The following is a 23,892-nucleotide window of genomic DNA, read 5'->3' as shown; positions in this document are numbered from 1 at the left end:
ATTAGTCTGTTGGACAAAAGGGAGATGTGCAGGCAGGAGAGAATGTAAGGAAGAAAATGAAATTGGTAAGCCGTTCCACTGTGCACTGGTCTGTTCTATCTTGAAGCCAAAATTGCATCTGCACTGCAGAATTAGTGCAATTTGACACTGCTTTATCTACCATGTGGCCCAATGCTTTGGAATTCTGAGATTTGTAGTTTTGTGACATATTTAGCCTTCTCAGTTAGAGTGCTCTGGTGCCACAACAAATTACACATTTCAGAATTCCAAAGCACTGAACCACTGCAGTTAAAACAGTGTCAAACTGCATTATTCCTGCAGTGCAGATGCAATCCAAGCTTGACTCTGAAGCTAGCCATATTTTTTTCCATAGCTAGGCTTTTGCGTCAAGTCCCCTTGTCTGTGCCTCCATGTGAGGGGCAAATATGGCACCACTGGATCTCCCCTCTCAAGCAGTTTTTAAAAGCACAGAAGCTCTGGGGCGTGTGTGCATGAGAACAAACTAAAACGGGGGAACTGGCAATGTAAGATCCAACCAAGCTGTTCAATATGAGATGAACAGGAGTGCAGTCGCTGCATGGTAGTCAGAGAAGGGGAAAGACAATAGATGGGGAAAGGTATGATACTTAGATAGCAGTGGGTCTGGAATGAGAAGGTAATTGTCCTTATTAGAAATCTCAACTTAAATCTTGGAAATATGGGTCTTACAGATTAACCCATACATTGCAGGTACTTGAAGAACTCCTTTTCATACTTCAAATTATCGATAGAAAGGTAGCAGAGAGAGTCATGAAATCCACAAGCTATGAAGTCCATTGCCCCCTGCAAAATCACGCCACTTGTTCCCTTGTAAGAGCAGCTAAGAGGGCTGCATAAATGGCAGGGCCACTCCTCACCATATGTAATTTGAGCTCTGCTCTGTTCATATATGGAGCATCCCATTTCGTAATTGTGTTAATCAGAGCCTCTGCTTCAGAAACGCCCATTTTGAAAGGTTAGTGAGTGTGGCTATTGGAGACAGCGTCTTCTTCATGGTGGCACATACATATGTTGAAGGTAGCCTGTGTATGCTCCTAAGGGCTTTTTCAAAGCCTGTTTAGACTCTTAACTCCAGCAGTTCTTTGGACCAAGAACTCTTAAACCATTTACTAAAGAAAACATAATAACCCATCAAAAACAAACCTCACAAATGCAAATACATAGATGAGAAAAAATCAAGTGCTATAACAAATAGAGGTTTCACCAATTAGGGGAGCACACCTCTTAAAAATATGAGTCATCTTGTTTGACTCTCTTGCTTACACTGAAATAATGGCAAAAAGATGGTTGCTGTTGTTGTGTGCTTTCAAGTTGTTTCCGACTGGCGAACCTATCATGGCAAGATTTGTTCAGAGGGGGTTTGCCCTTGCCATCCTCTGAGGCTGAGAGAGTGTGACTTGGATTTGAACCCTAGTCTTCAGGGTTGTAGTCCACCACTCAAACCAGCATGCCAGCCTGGCCCTCAGTAAAAACAATACTGTCTTGTTTTAAATAAATAAATAAATAAATAAATAAAATCTGTATTGAAAAATAATGTAAAAAGATTACTGCCTTATTTTTCAATACAGATATTTATTTATTTATACTTTATTTATTAATTAAATTGATATCCCACTTTTCCAGTAAAAATAATGCTCAACACGGCACCAGTGTTCAAGGCAGCTAGAAACAAAGCCTACACCTTGGAATTATTCCTGCTTTTTTTCCCACCTATGGCCTACAAACAAATCTGTTTAAATAACCAAATTTGAAGATCACAGCTGATGTGAAGCCCAAGCCACATAATAACACAATCTGGATCTGACTTTCATCCTCTTAGTAGCTGAATGCCTTAGGGTTTCTCTAAATCAATTATCTTTCCTCCGTTTGCAGACACGATGAAGTCTTAATATAGACTTGGCTTCTCTTTTCATGTGGCTTTAAAAAATGTATAGCAGCCACCAGGAAGCTTATAACTGTAGAATAAGAGCAGAACAGGGAAAGAATGAAGAGATAATTGGGTCATTTCTGTTTATTGCTGATTAAAGGACAACAAATAACTGCTTTTACACATCCCACTCCTAAGAAAATAAAAATTCAGCCCCATGAACACAAGAAGAGTTCTCCACAAGTCAATTTGTCCTGATGATGCCCTACTCCTTTTTAAAATCTGATACTGAACTTGGCTCCTCTCACATTATAGCTTTGCTGACCTGGTTTCATGGAACGGAAATACAATATCCCAAACTGGATTGTGACATCTCTTGGAGAGTCAGGGATGAAAGCAGTCCACTAAGGCTTATATTCATGACGCCAGATAGGTCTGATGCACTTTTCCCTCGAGATACAAAAAACAATCAGAACAATTTATTATTAATACTGTCAGGGGCTTTGCAACATCTAATGTTAGTAAGGCCTTCCAGGCAATGGCAAGACTCTGTTAGCAAACCAAGTGCACAGATGGCAAAAATTAGCTCCTTAATCCTAGCAACTTTGTGATCATGTCTGTTCCCACAATACAGGTGAAGAAAGGACAAAGGGGAAAGGCCAGTTTTCCAAGGCTTCTGAAAAACTGGCAGCCAAAGCATCTCTCTCCAAATCCATAACTGTGCCCACTAGAGGGCAACACTCGTTTTTAATAAAAGAACATCCTTGTAAATACATTTTCAGGTATATATTCAAGTATATATTAATTGCTTGTTCCTGGCATACATATGTTAAATTCACCTGTCGAATCCCATAAGATTTTCTTTGGCAAGGAATACTCAGAGGTGGTCTTGCCAGTTCCTACCTCTAAAATATAGGTCCAAAACACAATGCAGAAATAATCCAGTCTGAGACTGCTTTAACTGCCCTGGCTCAATGCTTGGGAATTCTGGGAACTGTGGTTTTGTGAGACATTTAGCCTTCTCTGTCATAGAGCTCTCCTGCCACAATAAACTACACTTTCCAGGGTTCCCTAGCACAGAGCCAGGCAATTAATGTGGTCTTAAACTGGATTATATCTGCATTGTGTTTTGGACCATAGTCTACAGCACTTGTTGTTTTTGTTGGTGATGTCCCATCCAGATACTAGCCAGAGCAGACCCTGATCAGTAGCACTGACTTAGATATCACCAGACACTCTGTCAAAAAACTAGGTGTCCCAACCTGGGGTGAGCAAAATAAGCAGTTTTCCTGAGAAAGACATCTATATGTTTAGACATTTTTCTACTGTAGTAGATTTAATATTTATGGTATGTTTTGAGGTAAATGTAATATCGTTAGGGAGGTAAATGTGTATGATGTGTATTTTTAGCTGCATCAGTTTTTACTTTTGTAAATGGCCTTGAGCTCCAGAGGCAGGAGGGACGGAGGGATACATACTATATATACTCGATTATAAATTGACCTCGTGGGCAGATTTTGGGGTCAAAATTAAGAATTTTTATACGACCTGTATGTAAGTCAAGGGTGTAACTTAAGGACATGTAACAAGTGAGCCAAAGGATGAAGCAAATGAAAACAATGCCACAGAATTCTAGCAGGCATAACCGTTTTTACATACACTAAAGGCTGGATGGATGATGGAATAGAGCAGGGTCAGGGCTTCCAGGACAGATTATGCTCTTGCCTTTCACCAAGTGGTTGGTTTCCATTTTTTAATAAGAGTTAAAGTACAATACTTACATTGAATTTTGAAATCCAAAATATTCCAAAATCCAAAATGGTCTACATGGGTGGCGGAAATAGTGATATCTTTGCTTTCTGATGGTTTGATGTACACAAAATTTGTTTCATGCACAAAGTCTTCTGCATGGCAAGGCTTTTCAAAGTGAGATCCTCGACCACTAAACAGTTGAGATACCATAAGCAGGATCAGTTTGGGATAACTGTAGACAGACTCCCTGGTCTTTTAATAGTACAAACCTGAAAAATGGTTTATCTCTTGGTTTATTCGTTAGTTTAAAACTTTGGTTTCTATTCTGCCTTTCTGCCCTTGGCATTCAAGGCAACTAAAACATAATAAAAATACATGATGAGGACCATACAGGGTAGAGACTGTACAGGGTGACCTTACAGTGAAGTTTTATAACTTGAAAGCAGAGATAAAGCTTTACGGCATTTCCTGCCTGTAATGTAATATAAGCACACCACCTGATGAGCGCCATTTGAAAGGCTGCAGACCCTTCCTCTTCCTTACCTCTCAAGACAATTTGCAGACTACTTGACTATAAGATCTTCTCCCACCCTTTCCCTCCTCTTGCCTGCTTTTTGTAATATCTTTCCTGATTAAGAGATCTGAAGATCCTACAAGTCTACACACATTTTTCTGCCCTCTCCTTTGGCTGAATGAAGACATTGCCACTGTGTGGATATTGGAATAAAACCACAATGCCCAGATTGGGCCAATACCTTTATGAAGACCAATCAAAATGCTGCAAAAGTATAATTCAGTTCTTCAGAAGTCAACTGTGGAATTTTTTCTCTTGTGAATTTTCTTTTAAAAATATGACAGATATGATAAAAGCAATGTATGCAACACACTTATAAATAAATTCAGCTTGTGGGTCTAGAGCTGTCAGCCCTCAGGGCCTAGATATGGTGTTTATCACACTATACTCTTATAGTGCTACTATTCCACTTTAACTGCTCTAGCTGCCTCCTGTTGCATTCTGGGATTTGCAGTTTTAAGGAGGGGTATTTAGAATTCTCAGGCACAGAACTTCTCTGCCTGAGAATTCTAAATACCCCTCCTTAAAACTGCCAATCCCAGAATGCAACAGGAGGCAGCTAAAGCAGTTAAAGTGGAATAGTAGCACTATAAGAGTATAGTGTGATAAAGAGTCTCCAGTTTTCATTGGTCATCTCCAGGCAGGAGGGTGCAAATTCTCCAGTTTTGGTGGCCTCAGTTAGAGGAAAAAGCTGTGCGCCAGTGGCATCCATAGAGTAGTGCCCCCCCTTGACTTCCTCCCATTTCACACCATACAGAATTTTTAGCAATGCTTTTGTACTAATGTTAGTCGTAAATCGTAATTCTCATATAGCATGGAGTATAATGCTAATAGTTGTGACATAAACAACTAGCAAAATTAAAATTATACCTTCAAATTACAATATCATATGGATAACCTAAATGCATTCACATATGCATAGTGAAGATTTGATTAAAATGTGAAGTTTTAAAATAAATTTTTAAAAGAATAAAACATTTAAACAATTCACATTTTTTAAAATTAAAATTTCAAATCTTGAAATTTTAATTATAAAAAATTCTGGGACCTCTCCTTCTTCCTCCCACTGAGCTTCACCCCACTCTCACCATCTTTTAAAGCATTTTAAAGGGAAGCAAATGAATGCCACAGACCATTTCTGCCAAAAAGTAGGTGTTTGAGGAGCAGTAGTGTCACCCCCCCCCCCTTAGGATGTCACCTGTTGCGATCCGCACCCCCACACACACACCTCCCTAGTGACACCACTGCTGTGTGCAAGTAAGTAAATAAATAGAAACATACACAGACAGACACACATGAGTCTCTGCCAACTGCAGCAATAAATCAATTCATCCATACACAATGTAGTAATATGCTACTCTACTAGCCAAGCTAAAGACTGGCACACAGCTCTTTCCTCTGCCATGGCAGATAAAGTGGTGTCAAACTGGATTATTTATGTAGTGCAGATGCAGTCCCACGATTCCATAGGATGTTGATGTGGTGATTAAAATGGAATTGTAGTACAGTGGACCCTTGTTATACGCTGGGGTTTGGTTCCAAGATCCCCTGTGGATAACAAAATCTGTGGATGCTCAAGTCCTATTAAATATAATGACATCGCAAAATGGTGTCCCTTATACAAAATGGAAAATCAAGGTTTGATATTTGAAATTTATACTTTTTTGGAACATTTTCAAACCGTGGATGCCTAAATCTGTGTATAAAAAATCCGTGTATAAGAAGGGCCGACTGTACTATAATTGTGTTGCGCGAAAGGGCCCCAGTTGTTCCAGCATGCCTGGATGTCAGAGCAAGTCAGATCAAGAATGATGCCATTTGTGGCAACTGAAATTAAACTTGAGGCTTTGCAGCTTCACTGCAATGTGATTCGAAGAGGAAAATTAACATTTTTACACATGATGCTTTAATGAATTTGAGCATAAATGTGCTGCATAAATGTCAAACCTACTCTGACTACGACATACACTTGGTTTCTCTTTCACATTGCACAGAATTGCATTCATGATTTTGAGTCATGGGTTAATAATTACACAAACGGCCACTCTTGAGGAAACCAAGAGTACAGATGGCCTTAAAAGATTGAGGAAACTGAAATTATAGGCACCCTGAAAAGAGTTTGCAAGTGACTTCTTGAAAATGGGCGAACGCTGGAGACAACAGTGATAAGGCTGTCAGTGATGAGTTTTTGAATCCAAATAAATAAAGAAATGAAGAGGTTGAGTGGAAAGCCTGTCGCAAATAGGGTTGCCATAAGTCAGGACCTCCAAACTGGGACAAATGTAGGACAAAATTTTAAAATGTAGGACACATTTTTTAAAATGGAGGACACGCAAAAAATGAGTGATTTTTTAAAAAAATGTCGATATAAATGCAGAGGGGGCCCTGTCAGAAGGGGAGAGGGCCAGGCAGGGCCAAGGAGCCTCACTGAAGCGAGGCTCCTTGGCCCTCTCAGGAGAGGAGAGGGCCCTGTCAGAAGGGGAGGGGGCCAGGCGGGGAAGGAATCCTCCCCTCAGGGAGGCTTTCTTTTCCTGCCCGGGCTCCGTTTTTGCCGGCGGAGCCCAAGCGGGAAAAGAATCCTCGCTGAGGGGAGGATTCCTTCTCCGCCTGGGCTCCGTTCTCAGCAAGGACGGAGCCCAGGTGGGGAAGGAATCCTCCCCTCAGGGAGGCTTTTGCCGGCGGAGCTCTGGCGGGGAAAGAAGTCTGGCCTCGGCCGGCGAGGCTTCTTTCCCTCCCTTGGCTCCGGCGGAGCCAAAGAGGGGAGGGAAGCCAAAGGAGAGAGGCCTACACAGGTCTCTCTCTTTCCCCTGCCCCCGCTGTTGCAGACTTTGCAACAAAGCCCAGGGGCGGGGGTCAACCCAGGGTGGGACCATGCGGACCCGCCCACAGGCGGGATATGGCAACCCTAGTAGCAAAGGTAATTGTGGCATACTGCAGATATACCAGAAGAAGACTGGATATTTAGAAAGTAGTAGTCCAGATGGACTGGATGGACTGAGAGATGTGAGGTTAAAAATGTATTTAAGCTGTGCATAAAACTATAACCAAGATAATGCTAAAACCAACAAAAACCCATCTAACTGTTTCAGAAGTATGGTCATTTTCTTAGAACATTTCTTAGCACTGGGGGTGCTTTCAGGGTTGGGAAAAATAGTTAAAAACAGCAAAAACGAAAACATGTTGTTCAAAGGAGGGTTTTTGTTTTGTTTTGTATTGTTTTTTGCATCCATGTGTAGGACTACGCCAATATAGGACTGAATAAAAAAAAATTAAGTAGCAAAATGTAGTTCAGATATTATGGCACCAACTTACATAATCATTGTTTTTTTTAAAGGGGTCTTTTAAAGCAAGTTGTTTTGGTTGAACCTCTGTTAACTGAAGACTTTGTTTATAAGGCTGCATCTGCACTGCAGAAATAATCTGGCTTGACACCACTTTAACTGCTGTGGGTCAATGGTATGGAATTCTGGGGGCTGTAGTTTGTTGTGGCACCAGATTTCTTGCAATATAAAATAAAGTGGTTTAAAAACAAGCAACTGACACTGGGTACTGGTCCAGCAATGAACAATTGCAAATAAGCTATTAAAGTTTATTATTTATTTATTTTTATTTCATATATTTTTATGCCACTTTTGCCCCAAAAAGGGATCCAAGGTGGCACACACCTTTTCCTGATACAGTTGCTGTGCACTAAGACAGCTGTGTGTATGCCAGTACCAAGCACAGAATATTAAGTGGGGAGACACCTCTTGGGGGTCATCCACATGTTGTTCCAAAACACACTGCAGAAATAATCCAGTTTGAGACCGCTTTAACTGCCCTGGCCCAGTGCTAAGGAATCCTGGGAGCGGTAGCTCTGTGAGACATTTAGCCTCCTCTGTCAGAACGCTCTGGTGCCGCAATAAGCTACAATTCTCAAGATTCCCTAGCACTGACCCAGGGCAGTCTCAAACTGGATTATTTCTGCAGTGTGTTTTGGACCATATACGAGAATAATATCATTCATGCATTCCAGGTTTGTTGTTCACACTGTGGAACCGCATCTATGCGCATCTCTACAAGTTTGGCTGCTCACATGTGTCAGCACTTGAAGAAAGATGGAGTCGATGATGCGAATGCATTTGAAGCATGTTCAAAGCATGCAGTTTTATCCTGGTTTATCCCAGGTCTATTTGCAAAGGCGACAATGTGAATCTTTATGGGAAATTTGGGGGGGGGGGGAACCCAAGATTGATTATCCTAGGTCAAGTGGCAGCCCCCCAAAAAACTTAATTGGGTGCATTCGAAATGCATGCGAACAACAAAGATTAAACCCAGATTCTACCTGGACTATGTTCACCATCTGAATAACTCCTTGGACCACCAAGAATAGTTTCTTAAGGGCTTGAATGGGTGCAAGGGAGGAGAAGTTTATGCTAGATACCAATAGCAATAGCATGGAATATTGTGTCCAGTTCTGGGCACCACAATTCAGAAAAGACATTGAGAAACTGGAGCCATGTGTCCAAAGGAGGGCGACTAAAATGGTGAAGGGTCTGGAAACCATGAAGCCCTATGAGGAGAGACTTAGGGAGCTGGGGATGTTTAGCCTGGAGAAAAGAAGGTTAAGAGGTGATATGATAGCCCTGTTTAAATACTTGAAGGGATGCCATATTGAGGAGGCAGCAAGCTTGTTTTCTGCTGCTCCAGAGAACAGTACCTGGAGCAATGTATGCAAGCTTCAGGAAAAGAGATTCCACCTCAACATTAGGAGGAACTTCCTGACAGTAAGGGCTGTTCGACAGTGGAACGCACTCCCTCGGAGTGTAGTGGAGTCTATTTCCCTGGAGGTCTTCAAACAGAGGCTGGATGGCCATCTTTCAGGGACGTTTTGATTGGGAGTTCCTGCATGGCAGAATGGGGTTGGACTGGAGGGCCCTTGGGGTCTCTTCCAACTCTAGGATTCTATGTACATTTCTATACTGCCTATCGGTGGTCTCAGCACTCTCTAAGCAGTTTACAGTGAGTTAGCCAATTGCCCCCAACAAGCTGGGTCCTCACTTTAGCAACCTATGGAAGGATGCAATGCTGAGTGGACCTTGGAGCCCTTGGGATCAAACTCACAACCTTGTGGCTTGCAGTACAGGCATCCAACCACCACGCCTTTGGAGCTCCTGCAGCACATTAGCGTCTCTTAGGCTTTGGTCCTCCAAAGGACGTTGCACAACAGCACCCCAAATCCACAATCAGCACAGCCAGCGGCCAGGGATAATGGGACTTTTAGTTCAGATTAAAGTGAGGCTGCCCTGCTTTGGTTCACTGGAAAAGAGAGTAATGCTGGGATTGGTGTAGGGATGCAGGAGAGGAGGACCTGGGCAGACAAAGTATTTCTGCAGCCTCAAAGTGTGACAGCTTTTAAAAGGGGGAGGAAATGAATCAGTGGTGTGCTTTCTTGGAGGTTTGTTGTTGTTGTTGTTGTTATCCCCTTGCCTTTGCCTCCCTCCCTTCAACACAACAGTGAAAAAAGAAGGGAGGGAGGGAGGGAGGGAGGGAGGGGGCAGCTTGAGAGCCCCAGCAGCCAATCCGCAAAGAGGGGAGTCCAATTTCCAGTGCGGTTCAAACGAGAGCGTAGAGTGAAGAGGAGGAGGGGGGGAAAGAAAGAAAGAAGACGCCTCGACCAATGGCTGCTCCGTTCTGAGCCAAAACACAGCATCCGACCAATCAGCGCGCACAGCCCTGATTTCCCCCCCCCGCACGAATTCCTGCCAATGGCGAACCGAGGACGCGTTCGAAGTGGGCGGGGCGTAAGCCGGGAGAAACATCCTCCGCCTGGAAGATTCGAACGCCGAACGTTCATCTACACGGCAGAGAAGGCGGCGCTGGCCAATCAGGTGCCAGGGCCGGCGGGGACTGGAACGTTGAGACACAGAGCGCCGGCTTTCCCCTTTGGCTCCTCCCCCTCCCTCCCTTCCTTCCTTCCTCTGATGCTGCTGTTGTTTGGGGTGGAAGAGAAGGAGGAGGAGGAGGAGAAGGAGAAGGAGGCGAGGGGGCGGAAGAGTATCAACACAGCCCCATCGGGGAGGAGGAGGAGGAGGAGGAGGAGGAGGAGGAAGGGGAGAGAGAGCATCCGTAGTAGCATTACTTTGGGATCCCATACCCGTTCTCCGCGTGTGTCTTTGGGGACTCTGTTTTAAACCCCTCCTGCCTTCTGCTGCTGCTTCCGTGGCCCTTGCCTCGCCATGTCGGTGAATATGGAGGAGCTCCGGCACCAGGTCATGATCAACCAGTTCGTGCTGGCGGCCGGCTGCGCGGCGGATCAGGCCAAGCAGCTCCTGCAGGCCGCCCACTGGCAGTTCGAGGTGAGAACGCCAGCCCCCCCCCCCCCCCCCGAAAGCAGAGGGAGGAAGCCCGGGATGGTTGGATCCTGCTAGGGGTGGGCCTGGGTCAGGGGTCCTCACTCCCAGGGGAGGGATGGAGGACACGGGTTAAGAAAAACAGCCCTCCCTCCTCCTGGGTGGGAATGGAGGACATTGGAGGGAAAGGGAGGACCAGATAAAAGCACCACTGTAAATATCAGCATCAAAGGCTAGATATATATATATATATATATATATATATATATATATATCTCCATGCTCAAAATGGAGGACTTTGGGGAATTACTCCTGGATAGAAAGGTAGGAATGGAGGACCTTCCAGGAAAAAGGAAGGCATTGCTGAATTAAAACCTATTAAGCACTACTGTAAATGTTAACATTAAAGGCTTAAACGTGTAAATATAAATCCATGGTGCTGGGCCACGCTCAAAAATGGAGGACCTTGCAGGGAAAAGGAGGACATGGCTAAGTGAAAGCTGGAAACGCTACTGTAAATGTTAAGCCCATGCTTCTTAGCCATGCTGATTCCTCCCGGACAGAAAGGTTGGAATGGAGGACCTTCAAGGGAAAGGGAAGAAGGCTTAGAAACAATCATGTGAACCTAAATGTCTTTCTTCTTTAAGTCAGGCTCAAAATGGAGGGCCTTTTGGGATTCCTCCTGGAGAGAAGGTTGAAAATGGAGGACGTGCCCTGGAAAAGGAGGATGCTGTGCCCCCCTGAGATCAAGCCCCATGGCATTGGTCCTCCTTGTTTGCAGCCCTGGGGCTGGAGAAGGGGGAAGGGGCTTCTTTTCTGCCTGCATGTAAACAATCCGCCCCCAGCCTTGCCATGAATGGCTCTCTCTCTCTCTCTCTCTCTCTCTCTGTCTTTGCTCCAGAGAGTGTTGTGGGTGGTTGTGTTGCTGGGCCTTGGCTCATGTTGTTGCTACCCCCCCCACAACAACAACAACAACAGCAACACCATTGATACTCCTGAAAGCCCCAAGGGAGAAGCGGTGTGGCTGGTTGCACAGCCTGCTTGCTGGCCAGAGGAAGGGGGGCTGGGAGGGAAAGGAAGAATTGCAAGTAAAGGAAACTGTCTCGGAGGGGGAAAGAAAGAAGATCAGAGCCCCTGCCCCTTCTTGGAGAGGGCTCTCAGGAGTGGCAGTCCCCCCAGGTCTCCTTGCAGTGTTTAAGGGGGGCAGGTTGCTCCCACTCCTTCCCCCCGCCACACCATTGGCATTTATTTCTTGAATGTGGGGCCCCAGATGGAGGCAGAAAGAAGCATCCAGAGAGACTGGCCTTTGCCTTCCTGCATGATGGCGATCCAGTTTCGGAACTAGGCCTCATGGCGTCTCCCATCCCCTCTGCCTTAGTGTCTATGTGTATATATGCATGCGTATCAATATACATACACACACATATATGTACTCCCCTCCCTCCCTCTCTTGCTCACATAAATACACAGACATATATACAGATATGTACACACATATATACTCCCCCTTTTGCTCACATAAATATATATATGTACACACACATTATATATACTCCCCCTCTTGATCACATGAATACATATATATATATATATATATATATATACATACACATGTATACACACATATATATACTCCCCTCTCCCCCTCTTGCTCACATGAATATATATATATGCAGATACACATAATATATTTACACACACATATATATATTCCCTTCTCTCCTCTTGCTCACATGAATATACACACATACATATATATATATATGCACACACACGCACAAACCACACACACACACACATATATATATATACTCGTCTCTCCCTCTTTCTCCAATACATATACACACATATATACATACGCCCATCCCTCCCCCTCTTACTCACGTGTGTGTGTGTGTGTACACACACACGTATATTCAGACACACACACCGTCTTTTCACATAAACATACTGGACTGAGACCTGGTGAAACAGTTGCTTCAGAAAGAGTAGATTTTGAGGAAACAATTGCCCTATTTCCCAGCCCCCCTGCCCCCCATTTGGAGCGTGGGCCCTTTGTTTTGGTTCATAAGCCCAGAACAGGAAAAGGTTGGTTTCGGCCTCAGTTCTCCCTTTGGCAACAAGAAATGAGCTCAGTGTCTTTGTCCACTTCCGCTGCATATTGTGTTTCCACTCCGGAAAGCCAGTGGATTCCTCTTCCCCTCCTCTCTCTGCATTAGCTAGGTCAGTTAATACTGCCCCCCTCCCCACCCCCAGAGCTTGTTTTGAAAGCTAAACAAGCACTGTTGCCTGGATGTATGTGTGTGTGATTGTGACCCTTGCAGTTGGTTTTTGTCATTCTTCCTGTCCTTTTAAGCCCTTGCCTTTGGGGACATTGGTGGGGTGTGTAGGCAAGGGATTGGTTTGGTCTGTTTTGGTTGCCCTTAGGCTTCCCCCCACCATTAAAAAGAGAGGAAAGACAAGCAGCAATTTAAACTGTGTCCCAGGCCCCTGTTGAAAAATACAAGAAAGTAGTGCCTTGGCTCTTGTTTGTCAAAAATTTTGCTTACAGCGGAACTGGTATGTAAAGGGGGAGCAACATGTGACAAGATGTGAGTTGTGGGTTTGTTTTTTGTTTTTTTTTAATCTCTTTGTGAAATCTCTTTTTGTTCACCCTTGCCCTCCAACATTTCCCTTTGGGCTTTTATTGTCACATGAGCTTTCACGGGTAGAAACCCACTTCTTCAGATACAATACAGAGTGATGATAAATGCTCAGGTATAAGGCATATTTACACAGTTGGGAGAGTGGGATGCAATGTAAATGGGTGCAAAAAAAGAGGCAAATTGTGACCCTTTGCCCTAAATTTTCCTTCCTCCTTTTTATGCTGCAAAGAGATGGCTGCTTCTTTGGGCTCCGACCCTCCTTGTTCTAATAGCAGGCCTGTGTTTTGTTTGTCTTTTAAACATAGACGGCTTTGAGTGCTTTTTTCCAAGAAACCAACATTCCCAACACCCACCACCATCACCAAATGGTAAGTAACTCAAAACTTGTCAGGTCCTTGCGGTATTTTATTTTTTTTAACCCCCCTTTTCTTGTGGGCTGAAGGGGAATTTGCATCAGAGTGGGTTTGGGCTCGGTGGTGGTGGTGGCAGTTTCTTTTTACACCTTAAATAAGTCTTGTTTTCCATGACCCAAACCAAAACTGCCCTCATGGTTTCTTCTCTCCTCCGTATGCTTAGCAGGCGCATTACATGACACATCCGAGACCGTTCCTCCAAACAGCCCTTGGAGGATCGTCAGCCCATGTAAATAGGAGGAGGAACTCCTTGTCTTGTATGTGCAGTGTCTGCATAATTTTACACAACCTTTGATACTGGGAGGGGAACATGAGCCTGCAGCCAGCAGTGGTTGTGCATTCAAAGCTGTCAGCTCTACGGACAGCCATATTGCTCTGCAACAAGAGAAACACAGAGACTGCAAATGTAAACAAGAGCCAAAATGTCTGCCAGGAAACAGGGACTTCTGCTTTCTTTCCCTTCCCCCTCCCTCTCTTGCTCACATGAATCCACCTCTGCTATTTTTTTCCAAGCTGTTTAATAACTTAAAAACCCAATAGGGTTGGAAAAAAGGAACAAATTCAGACAAGCTTTGGGGTCTCCCCTCCCTTGGCATGCTTTATCTAAACTTGAGCAAAACTTTGCATGACCTTGGCTGAGGGCAAGTTCCTTTGGCACGGAAAGGAAGATTTATTATTATTTTTTAAAGGAAAGTAAACCGGTTCTGTGTGTAGGGAGCATAGTAGGTAGCGACTAAGCTGGAGCTTTGTTTTTCATGTATTTGGCTATTGTTAAAGCTTGTGTCTAGTTGCAGCAGTGTGAAAAAGAGGGGGAGCAAAACGTCTCATGGAATTTTAATGCTGTTTGCCTCCTTATCCAGTGTAGGTTTTTCCACTTGAGTATACAGTAACTGCTGTTTTCAATGCTAGTTTTCCAGATCGTTCCAGTATCTGTGGGTTTTAGTAATGCATTCATTTTATGGCTTCTCAAGAATAATTCTAAATTTACTACTGAAATAGCTACAAGGTAAGCAAGGCTTCATCTTTAGGCAGTCCATACTTCTTGTTGTTATTGTTGTTGTTTCTATCTTGCCTTCTTCCCAGCGCAGAATCCACAGTGGCTTACAACAAATTAAAAGGCATAGTGTTAAAAATCCACAAGACACAAATGTTAAAAGAGTAAGCAGTCAAAAATTAAAACCAGAATAGAACACATTAATATGCACATTCACACCAGCACAACAGTTAGCAAGGTCCAGCACATTATTTTGGGGAGATGGATGTTACATATATTTAAATAAACAATGCAGAGCTTTATTAAAATGTGGATGCAAAAAATGAACTTTGTAAAAATGAAAATGCAAAATACCATTAATAACCAAGTTGCCTTATCTGTAATCCCTAAAATGCTTATTTACGTGCATCTTATTTAAAAATGGACCTTAACAGAAAATTATTCATTTTTAGCAGATTATGGCATTCACACCCCCTCCCTCATACAGGATCTTATTTTTCATAGAGGAACACTAGCAGATTTTGCTGAGAAGTGTGTTCTGCAACTTAAACCAATACTTAATAATCCTTGTTCCTACATAAACCTTTCACTCAAATCATGTAGCCTTCAAGATGTTGAACTACTCAAGTCCCAACAGCCCTAGCCCACATACCCAGTGGTGGGGAGTGTTGGGTGTTGTAGTTCCAACAACATCTGGGAGGCTGCATGGTTCCCACTGTAGGCTTAAAAAGTATTATGAGCAGGATGGTGAAGTAGGCTGTCCTTGAAAGCATGGTTGTACACAGTGACTCTTTTTGGTCCTAGAAAATAGTGGGGAAATGTGTGAGTGCTGAAATTTCTAAACTGCAAAAAAAGTCTGGAGATTGCCTCATACACACATGGAAAAACAAACATGTGGCTTTCGCACATCGCAAGTACATGTATTTACTCCTTGTGTACTAATGTGGGAAAAGAACATCACCTCTGAAGTAGTATTAGGTGGCCAGGACCCAAATAGCAAAGTCTGTTCATCCATTTGCTGTGTTAACTTGGGCAAATTCCAGTCTTTCTGTGTTTCCATTTCTCTTTTTGTAGAGTGAGTATGACCTACTTTGCAGTGTTCTTTAGGAACACAGGAAGCTGCCCTACATTAGATCAGGCTTTTTGTCCATCTAGCTCAGTGTGATCTACTTTGACTTGCAGTAGCTGTCTAGGATCTCAGGCAGAGAGGGGTGTGTGTATTTGAGTCTGTTTTCTATCACCTGCTACCTGATTATTTGAACAGGAGATAACAGTTTAAGCAAGGGAGCTTCATGTGCAAATCATGTGCTGTCTCATTTTAGAGGAAAAATACAACGAATGGTCCAAAACCCCTGAACAGTACTGTATAACATTTATATAAATATTAATAAAAGCAGGAAATGTAAGCATCTGAAAACTCAACTTCTCTTTGTGTTCTAAACAAAGATGGGAGAAGTGCCATGTTTTTAGAAAACTATGACCATTTGTTTTGGCCAAGGTTATAACTTTGGGTTAAAGATCTCTTTTGTTTTAATTCCTGAAAAACACTCTATTATGTAAAACCTTTAACCAGCATTTTCCTCTTCAGGCTGAATCTTATCAGCCCTCTTCTCCAAAGTAACTTTTCAGGAGAAACTGGGCTTTTTACGCATTTTCTCTCCCTCGCAATGGCTACAAAAAATCTTTGCCTCTGTATGTATTATTATTTTCATAATGTACATTACCATAAGTAGTTCAGAGTTCATTTTTAAAGTGCTTTCCTCTGGTGAGGTCTCATATTTGCAAGGGTTTGTGTGATATAATCACAGAGATTTAAAATTATAATATGAAATAGGGCAAGAAAAAAATTCCTTGGCAAGGCTGCCCTCCAGAAATTGTGATTTATATGCCACTGATACGTTTGTAGGAACACACTCCCAGTGGCCAAGGAGCTAATTTAAGCATGCTCTTTTAAGCCTGAATGTGAAAGTGGATCTCTTGTGTTTGAGAGTATGTGCTTGGAAACTTCTGTGTAGTGTCCTTGAGTCCCTTCGCATGTGACTTGCAAGGAATTCTAGTCCATCCCCTGCATGAGGCCCAACAAGTTCAGAGAAACCTTATTGACTTTCATGTCTCCTCATAACTTTGCAACCTCCGGGATTAGCATTGAATGACACTAGGTTCTGCACTTGGGATTGCAGAATGGTGGCCATGTTAAAGAGTGAAATTATCTTCAAAATGGTGGCTGATACCCAGGACCTGTCACTTGCAAGCAATGAAATCAAGCAGGCCTCCTGGCCCTTGGTGAGAGCAAGGATGGAGTACGTGTGGCTATGTCCAGATGTTTCTCTACTACAGCTCCTATCAGCTACAGCAGGCCACGTCAGTGGTAGAGATGGTGTGAGTTGCCATTCAGCAGCATCTAGAAAGTCACAGGTTTTCAGTCCCTGGTGTTAGAGCTTTTGGATGGAGTGGAGCCATAGCTCTCAGGGTTGAAGCCCTGGAAGCAATTTGTCAGGGGCTGTGATATCTTCTTCACCCTCTCCAACTCCTTTGTTACCTCTGATTTTAACTGCAGTCCCCACCATAGCTGGACAGGCAGTGGATTTTCCTAGCACAGTTGTTGTTTTGCACTGTCCTTGTCATAGGCCAAAATATTTGGTTAGGGAGTGGCTTGTTCTTGAATGGGCAAGATCTAGTAGCTTTACAAAAGACCTACTCCTGATTGGATGTGGGAACTGCAAGAAATGTTTACAATTCAGATGTTATGGCTGCTAGCTTAAATAATAATTGTTCTTTTAAAAAGTTCTCTGTTAAAGCAAGTTGATTTAACTGAACTTATGTCAACTGAAGGATCTGATTATGAATTGTATGTCTTACACTGTGAAATAAAGTATTTAAAAAGAAAGAAAGAAATGTACAGTAGTTGTGATAAACTCAGCCCCATTTTTTGGATATTCCTTGGAGTGCCACCATAAGGATTGTTATGATGAGGGCCTGCTTTTCAGAATATACCAGTACTTACAATACGGAGGCCCTAATGTTCTCCAATGTTGATAGTAGTGATATTCACACCCTTACTGGCTACTTCTCAACTTTTCTGTAAGAGCACCAGCACAGTCACTGTTTCTCTCATATATCTGGGTCTTGGCTCTAAAAATTCCAACTTTGCAGCAAAGGATTGTGATCTCTTGCTTACACAGAATTCTGTGTAATATTTTTTCTTAAACTCAATGTAATCTGAATCTGATTGCAGATTTGTGAATTGGAGGCAGGAAGGGCATAAAGGAAATATAAGAGCAGTGGTGTAGAACTTCACTTCTCAGGCTACCTGGTGTGAACTGGCAGTTACTGTTTTCCACTGCTCTGGTTACTGGCATTAAATGTGTCCATTGGGTACACATGTTTGGTTTATTTCCTATAACCTTGCCAGAAACTGGCAGCCAGAAACTGGCAGGGGTTCAGGAGCCAGGTCTAGTCCAGGACCACCACATTGAGTAGCCCTGTTCTAGAGTACAGAAAGGCCCAGGTTCAATCTCTGTCAACTCCAGGTAATGTTTCAAAAGATCCCTGCCTGAAATCTTATAGCCAAAATGCAGCAATGTGAGGTTGAAAATGTTTGCATACCATAAGCACGGGCACTCATACTAGCACACATTAATTCATAGTTGTCTGACTGTTGTCCTGCAACCAGTCTTTTAGTGAAATAGATTATTCAGTTAGTTTGCATTGATTCAGACTTTTCTCAGCTTGACATGGAAGTGATAAACCGTGTGGGGAATGAGGAAATGAAGTTGAAGGTACAGTCAGCCCTACTTATACACGGATTTTTTATATACAGATTCAAGCATCCACGGTTTGAAAATGTTCAAAAAAAGTATAAATTTCAAATATCAAACCTTGATTTTCCATTTTTTATAAGGGACACCATTTTGCTCTGTCATTATATTTAATGAGACTTGAGCATACACAGATTTTGTTATACACAGGGGATCTTGGAGCCAAACTCCAGCGTATAACGGGTCCACTGTACTACAGTTTTGCCTCAGTAAAAGAAAGTTAAACTGTTGATAAATATATATATATCAGGTACGGCTCTGCATATGTCCACAAAAAATGTCAGAATTTTAAAATGTTTAGTCGTTTTTGTTAAACTTAAAGGACACATATGCTATTCACATGGCATTATTACAAGTATTCCATTTTTTAAAATAATCACATAAAGCATTGAATGTTTTTGAATACATATTGAGTTCCCTTTATCTGAAATGTTTGGGACCAGAAGGATTTTGAATTTCAGGTTTTTAATATTTGTTCATACATAGAGCTCAAACAGACAGGCCAAAATAAAGCTGCTTTGGATCATTTTGGAGGTATGCTGTTTAAATGACACATACATCTTAAGAAGCTGCACCAAAGCTGCATTCCAGTCCTTAGGACTGGAGCATAGATTTGGCGCGACTTCCGGCCTCTTAGGACGCATGCATCATTTAAATAGCATACCTCCAAAGTGACCCAAAGCAGCTTTATTTTGGCCGGTCTGTTCCAGCCCATAATGAGTTATCTTGGAGATTTGACCTAAGTCTTAACATGAAATCATTTATGTTTTGTAAGTGGCGTAGTGGTTTGAGCGTTGGATTATGACTGGAGGCCAGGATTCAAATCCTCAGCCAGCCATAAAACCCACTGGGTGACCTTGGGACAAGTCACACACACTCAGCCTCAGTCAGGCAATGGCAAAGGCAAACCTCTTCTGAAGAAACTGCCAAGAAAACCCTGAAATCCAAAACCCTTCTGGTCTGGAGTGTAATGTTAGCCTTCTGTTTCATATAGTGAGTAATGGGTGTCTCCAATCCACTTAATTCAGTCTCACAGCCTGATTCATTTTCCAGGCTCTGCTGCTAGGAAAGAGTCTTTTGGCAGTAACGTTGACAGGGTAAAGGAGAGGTGACCATGTCCTTTTGCATCTGCAATATGGTGCTGGATAACATTTCAGTGAACACCAGGGGTTTCTGTTAATAATAGCCAAATACCAAGCCAGCCCAAAATATTCAGAGCCCCTTTCATCTTGTGCAGTCCCTTCTGCAGCTCAGTGAGTAGTCTAAAAGCAGCAAGTAGGATTTCAGGTTTGATTCAAGGTGTTTGAAATGCTTAGCACACAGCAGGGGAGTCTAGTTCAGTGCCTGACTGCTACAGGGAGCTTAGCCTGTTTAATCTGTTTTATATCCAGTCCTTGGTGCTGTGTGCCCTTCTGCACATATTGCTGGCAAATCCACTTCTGGCCTCCTTTCTTTGATCTGTATGCATGTATCCTCTTTTTTTAAAAAAAGAACTCATCAGCATTAACTGATAGTTATAAGCCACTTTAAAAAAACCCACAACAGCCAAACACACTAAATGTAAACAAATTCAACATGCAAAGGAAATCTCTTCTCCTGACTAGAGTATTTATTTATTTATTTATTTTGAAATGCCTTGGTATTCTGATTGACATACAGACTGCTGTTTGCTGGAGTTCTCCATTTATTCATAAAACTGTTTCTGACACGCAGATTTAAGCCAAACCTAATGGTATCATAACTGTATGGAGACAGCAGGGCCCATTCTTACATGCTCTGGAATGTTTCTCCCAACTGCCAAACATTAAAAGAGTTTACAATTTCTGCATTCACTAGGGGCACTTTCATAGAGATTGCAAACAAAGGATATCCTGTCTCTGTTGCAAAGCTATCTTCAATCCCCCTCCCCTTTATCTCTTTAAAACTGGTTACGCATTAATAGGGAAACGAATGCTCCAAGTCATGATAAAATGTGTGACTTCCCCTTTTGCCAACCATTATCTTTGTTTTTTCCAGATATTTACAGACTCCCCTTTTTAATCCCCCCCCCTTTTATTTACAGTGATCTTTTGATTTGTGTCTCCTTATTCCATTATCTCAAATATTTCAAGGTTTCTCCTGAAGCCCAGGTGAAAGGTTGTGAAGTAACTGAGAGATAAATTAATAGAAGTGGGCTGGGATTAAGAACAATTTGATGGAGTTTTAGGGCGCTGTAATTCCACTTAAAGAAGATATAATTCTTGAATGTCTGCTACTTGCAGGGGTTCTTGGCATTACTAGCATTAGGGGTTGAAACGACATAGCCTTCAAGACACTGTTGAACTGCAAGTTCCAGCAGCCCTAGCTAGTAGAGCCAGTGTGAGGAATACTGGGATGTGCAGCCCAGTGACATCTAGAGAACTACTTTGTTACCCTTGGCCTGTTTCTAAAATTTGTTGTTGTTGAATGCCTTCAAGTTATGGCTGACTTGTGATCCAAAGGCAAACCTATCATGGGGTTTTTATTAGAAAGGTTTGTTCAGAGGAGGTTTGCCATTGCTTTCCCCTGAAGCTGAGAGAGTGTGACTTGCCCAAGCTCCCCCAGTGAGTTTCATGTCCAAGCTGGAAATTGAACCCTGGTCTCCAGAGTCATAACTCAACGCTTAAATCACTGGCTATCCCACTAACAAATCTCTTGATACTCCACTCAAGACCTTATTCATGTCTTGTCTGCTGTGCCAACCCTAACAATGAGTTCAATAACACAGCCTTCTCTGACCTGGTGCTCTGCAGATGAGGTGAATGGCAACTCCCATGAGCTCTCAACCAGCACATGTGGAGGTCAGGGTAAGCTGCCTTGTTACCAAAGGAAGTGGGCTAGCAATTGCCATGCAGCCATCCCTGTGTGCAGTTTGTAGACATTCTTTCTGCTTTAAAGAAAGGCTGCTTAAAGTGATGGCAAGATGAAAGAAAACCAGGATCTGCTGGTAGATTTCTGGGTGATTTGCATTACTCTGACAAGGGTGTCTAGCTTACAGTTGTCTCACAGTAATTCTCACCCAGTGTACGGTATTTTATCTGTGTTCAAGCAAATGTGAGTAAAGCTTTACTTCAGCCTTTGATATTCAACGGTGCAAAGTCGGGGCCTGATTGCTGCCATGGCTTAGTGAGATAGGCCTGTGTGTGCATATGAACCTGTCTCCATGACCATTTTCAAGGGGAAAAAATCTCCCTGTACCCTCATATATTCAAGAAAGTGCCTGAAACAGGCTTAACTGTAGACCTAATCCACTGCTTGAAAGATGGCTGGGCCAGGTGCAGCCCATGGGCCTGAAGCCTCATGGTGGCTGCACCAAAAGCCCCCAAACTTTTAAAATGTAATATTTTTGTACTGAGGGTTGGTCAGTTTTTCACTACAGAACTGGCCAGATGAGCTCAAAACAGCACACGTGGCAGTTTACTTTGTAGTTGTGGTTGTGTGCCTTAAGGTCGTTTCTGATGTAGGTTCATCATAGGGTTATGGATAATGGATAATGAGAATCCAATACATCTGGAGCACTATAATGGGAAGGCTGGCTCCATGGTCAGCAAGGAAAAGGCAGTGCAGAATTCTCAAGACCCCAGTGTGTGTACTTTGCTCAAAGTGATGTGTGTACATCATTTTGGGGCCTAATACCTAAAGCATGACTTCACACCGTGTGGAATGTTTTGACTTTGGTCATGGCATTTTTCTGATACCAATAAATGACACTGGATTAAACATTGATCACTTGCACTTCAGGTGCATCCTTCACAAAGGTGTAATTGCTCAATACAACTTGTTAGAACACTGCTTTACTCTTAGTGTGGAGCACTGCGTGGCTGCATCACTGTTGAAGGTAAGCATACAGTACTTGCACCTGGATAGTCTTTTGCATTGGCAGTCACTACAAACTCAAGTAAATGCTGTGATGACTGGTTCCTTGATAGTCCTTGCTTTCTGTGAAGAAGGCCCCATTTTGATCTCATGCCCTCTCCAATTGAGTAATAGGATGAAAAGGGATCTCTTACTTGAATACCTAGAGAGCAACTGCCAGTCAGACTAAACCAACCTTCCCTAATTTGGTGTCCTCCAGACATCTTTGACTACAACTCCCAGCATTCCTGATCATTGGTCATGCGGTCTGGATCTAATAGGAGCTGTAGTCCAAAATGTGAAGTTGCACCAATAGACCACACTACACTAGACAGACTATGAGGAAGCCCACTTCCTATATACATGCAATATACTTCCTATATACATTGTAGAGAAAAAGAGTTCACACACACATACACACACAGGGCCAGAGTGTGCATGTGTATACAAACACACTTCTAGAAAATCATGCACAGCTTACTCTTTGCTTGATAACTACCTAGTTAATAATGCAAGCAAAACTCATGAACTGTATTTCATTTCACAATACGGGTTTCTGTCCCTTTCTCCCACATACATATTTATGCAAGAGCAGTAAACGTGAGAATTGTTTGTAGACCAGTTTTCTAGCTTTACTCACATCTGCAAGTTGATAGTTACTGCCACAATGAGTGTAAGTTCCGTGGGGCAAGAACCAAATGGATTTGTTTGATAGTAAAAATATTCAACATTGGAGGACTAAGTTAAAGATCTGATTTCCTCAGTTGTCATGATTTTAATTTATGAATCCTTGTGTCATAAAGTACACAAAAGGATGTACAAGACCACTCTGGTGAAATTAGGAGATCTTGAATCTGCCCTGGAGGTGGGATTGTCAGTCCTTTTGTAATGGTTACTCTAATGTATATGAACCATTGTGCCATATTTGTAATGTTTCACCTCAGACAGGGAACTTTTCAAGGCAAGTTCGGCCTTTATTTAGGAAAACATTCCTTAGCAGATAAAGCAAACCTTCTATTCATTTTTTTTGTGGGGGGGGGTGGGTGGGTGGGAGAGGCAGAATAGATCTGCTAATATTGGAACCACTATATCTTTCACCAAGCCATTTTTCTGCATGTGGGACAGGAGGTAGGGAGTGGCTTTTTCTTCATTACCCTCACCAGCCTGTGTTGTAAAAACACAAAAGTATTGTGACACCTTTAAAAAAATCAACACATTTCATTTTTATGTCATAGATCTACAGTTCACCTTGTCAGATGTGTGAAGTCTTTGCTGATATACCAGGATATAGATGTGGCTGGTAAGGTGGTATAAAGTCCCATTGGCTCTGTGGGCCTGGTGGGAACATAATGTAGCTGTGAACATGGTGGTCACACGCCTGCCCTGAAGAAATTTTGGTCCACCCTTTAAACTCCTCTTCATTGTAAAGTGGTGCCAAGCAGAGCATTCAGTTGATACTCTGCAGGATTTCTGACAGATGTGTCAACTATTGGTGTATTGATGGAGTGACATTTGACTTCCTGAGGCCCCTTAAGCAGCTTCTGGATTGAAGTTTGGGTTGCTAATAATAATAATAATAATAATA

At 42.6% G+C, this 23,892-nt stretch overlaps 1 protein-coding gene across 2 annotated transcripts in view; it reads left to right on the top strand.

Moving 5' to 3' along the window:
* The first annotated feature begins 10,152 nt into the window (after positions 1–10,152).
* Positions 10,153–23,892, top strand: part of UBALD2 (UBA like domain containing 2) — a 40,686-nt gene continuing 26,946 nt past the window's right edge. Inside the window, exons 1-2 of one of the 2 annotated variants that reach the window (XM_089535377.1) lie at positions 10,157–10,570; positions 13,515–13,577. In XM_089535377.1, the coding sequence (XP_089391503.1) occupies positions 10,451–10,570; positions 13,515–13,577 (183 nt within the window). In that variant the 5' untranslated portion in view covers positions 10,157–10,450. Of the gene's footprint in view, positions 10,571–13,514; positions 13,578–23,892 lie in introns of both variants that reach the window. The other variant, XM_089535386.1, reaches the window with a different exon arrangement.

Source organism: Sceloporus occidentalis, unplaced genomic scaffold (assembly GCF_023333645.1).
Source record: "Sceloporus occidentalis isolate IW3139 unplaced genomic scaffold, rSceOcc1.0.p SCAF_1, whole genome shotgun sequence".
In the NCBI taxonomy this organism is placed as follows: Eukaryota; Metazoa; Chordata; class Lepidosauria; order Squamata; family Phrynosomatidae; genus Sceloporus; species Sceloporus occidentalis.
The sequence above is the reverse complement of the archived record's forward strand: the minus strand, read 5'-3'. Positions and strand labels throughout refer to the sequence as shown.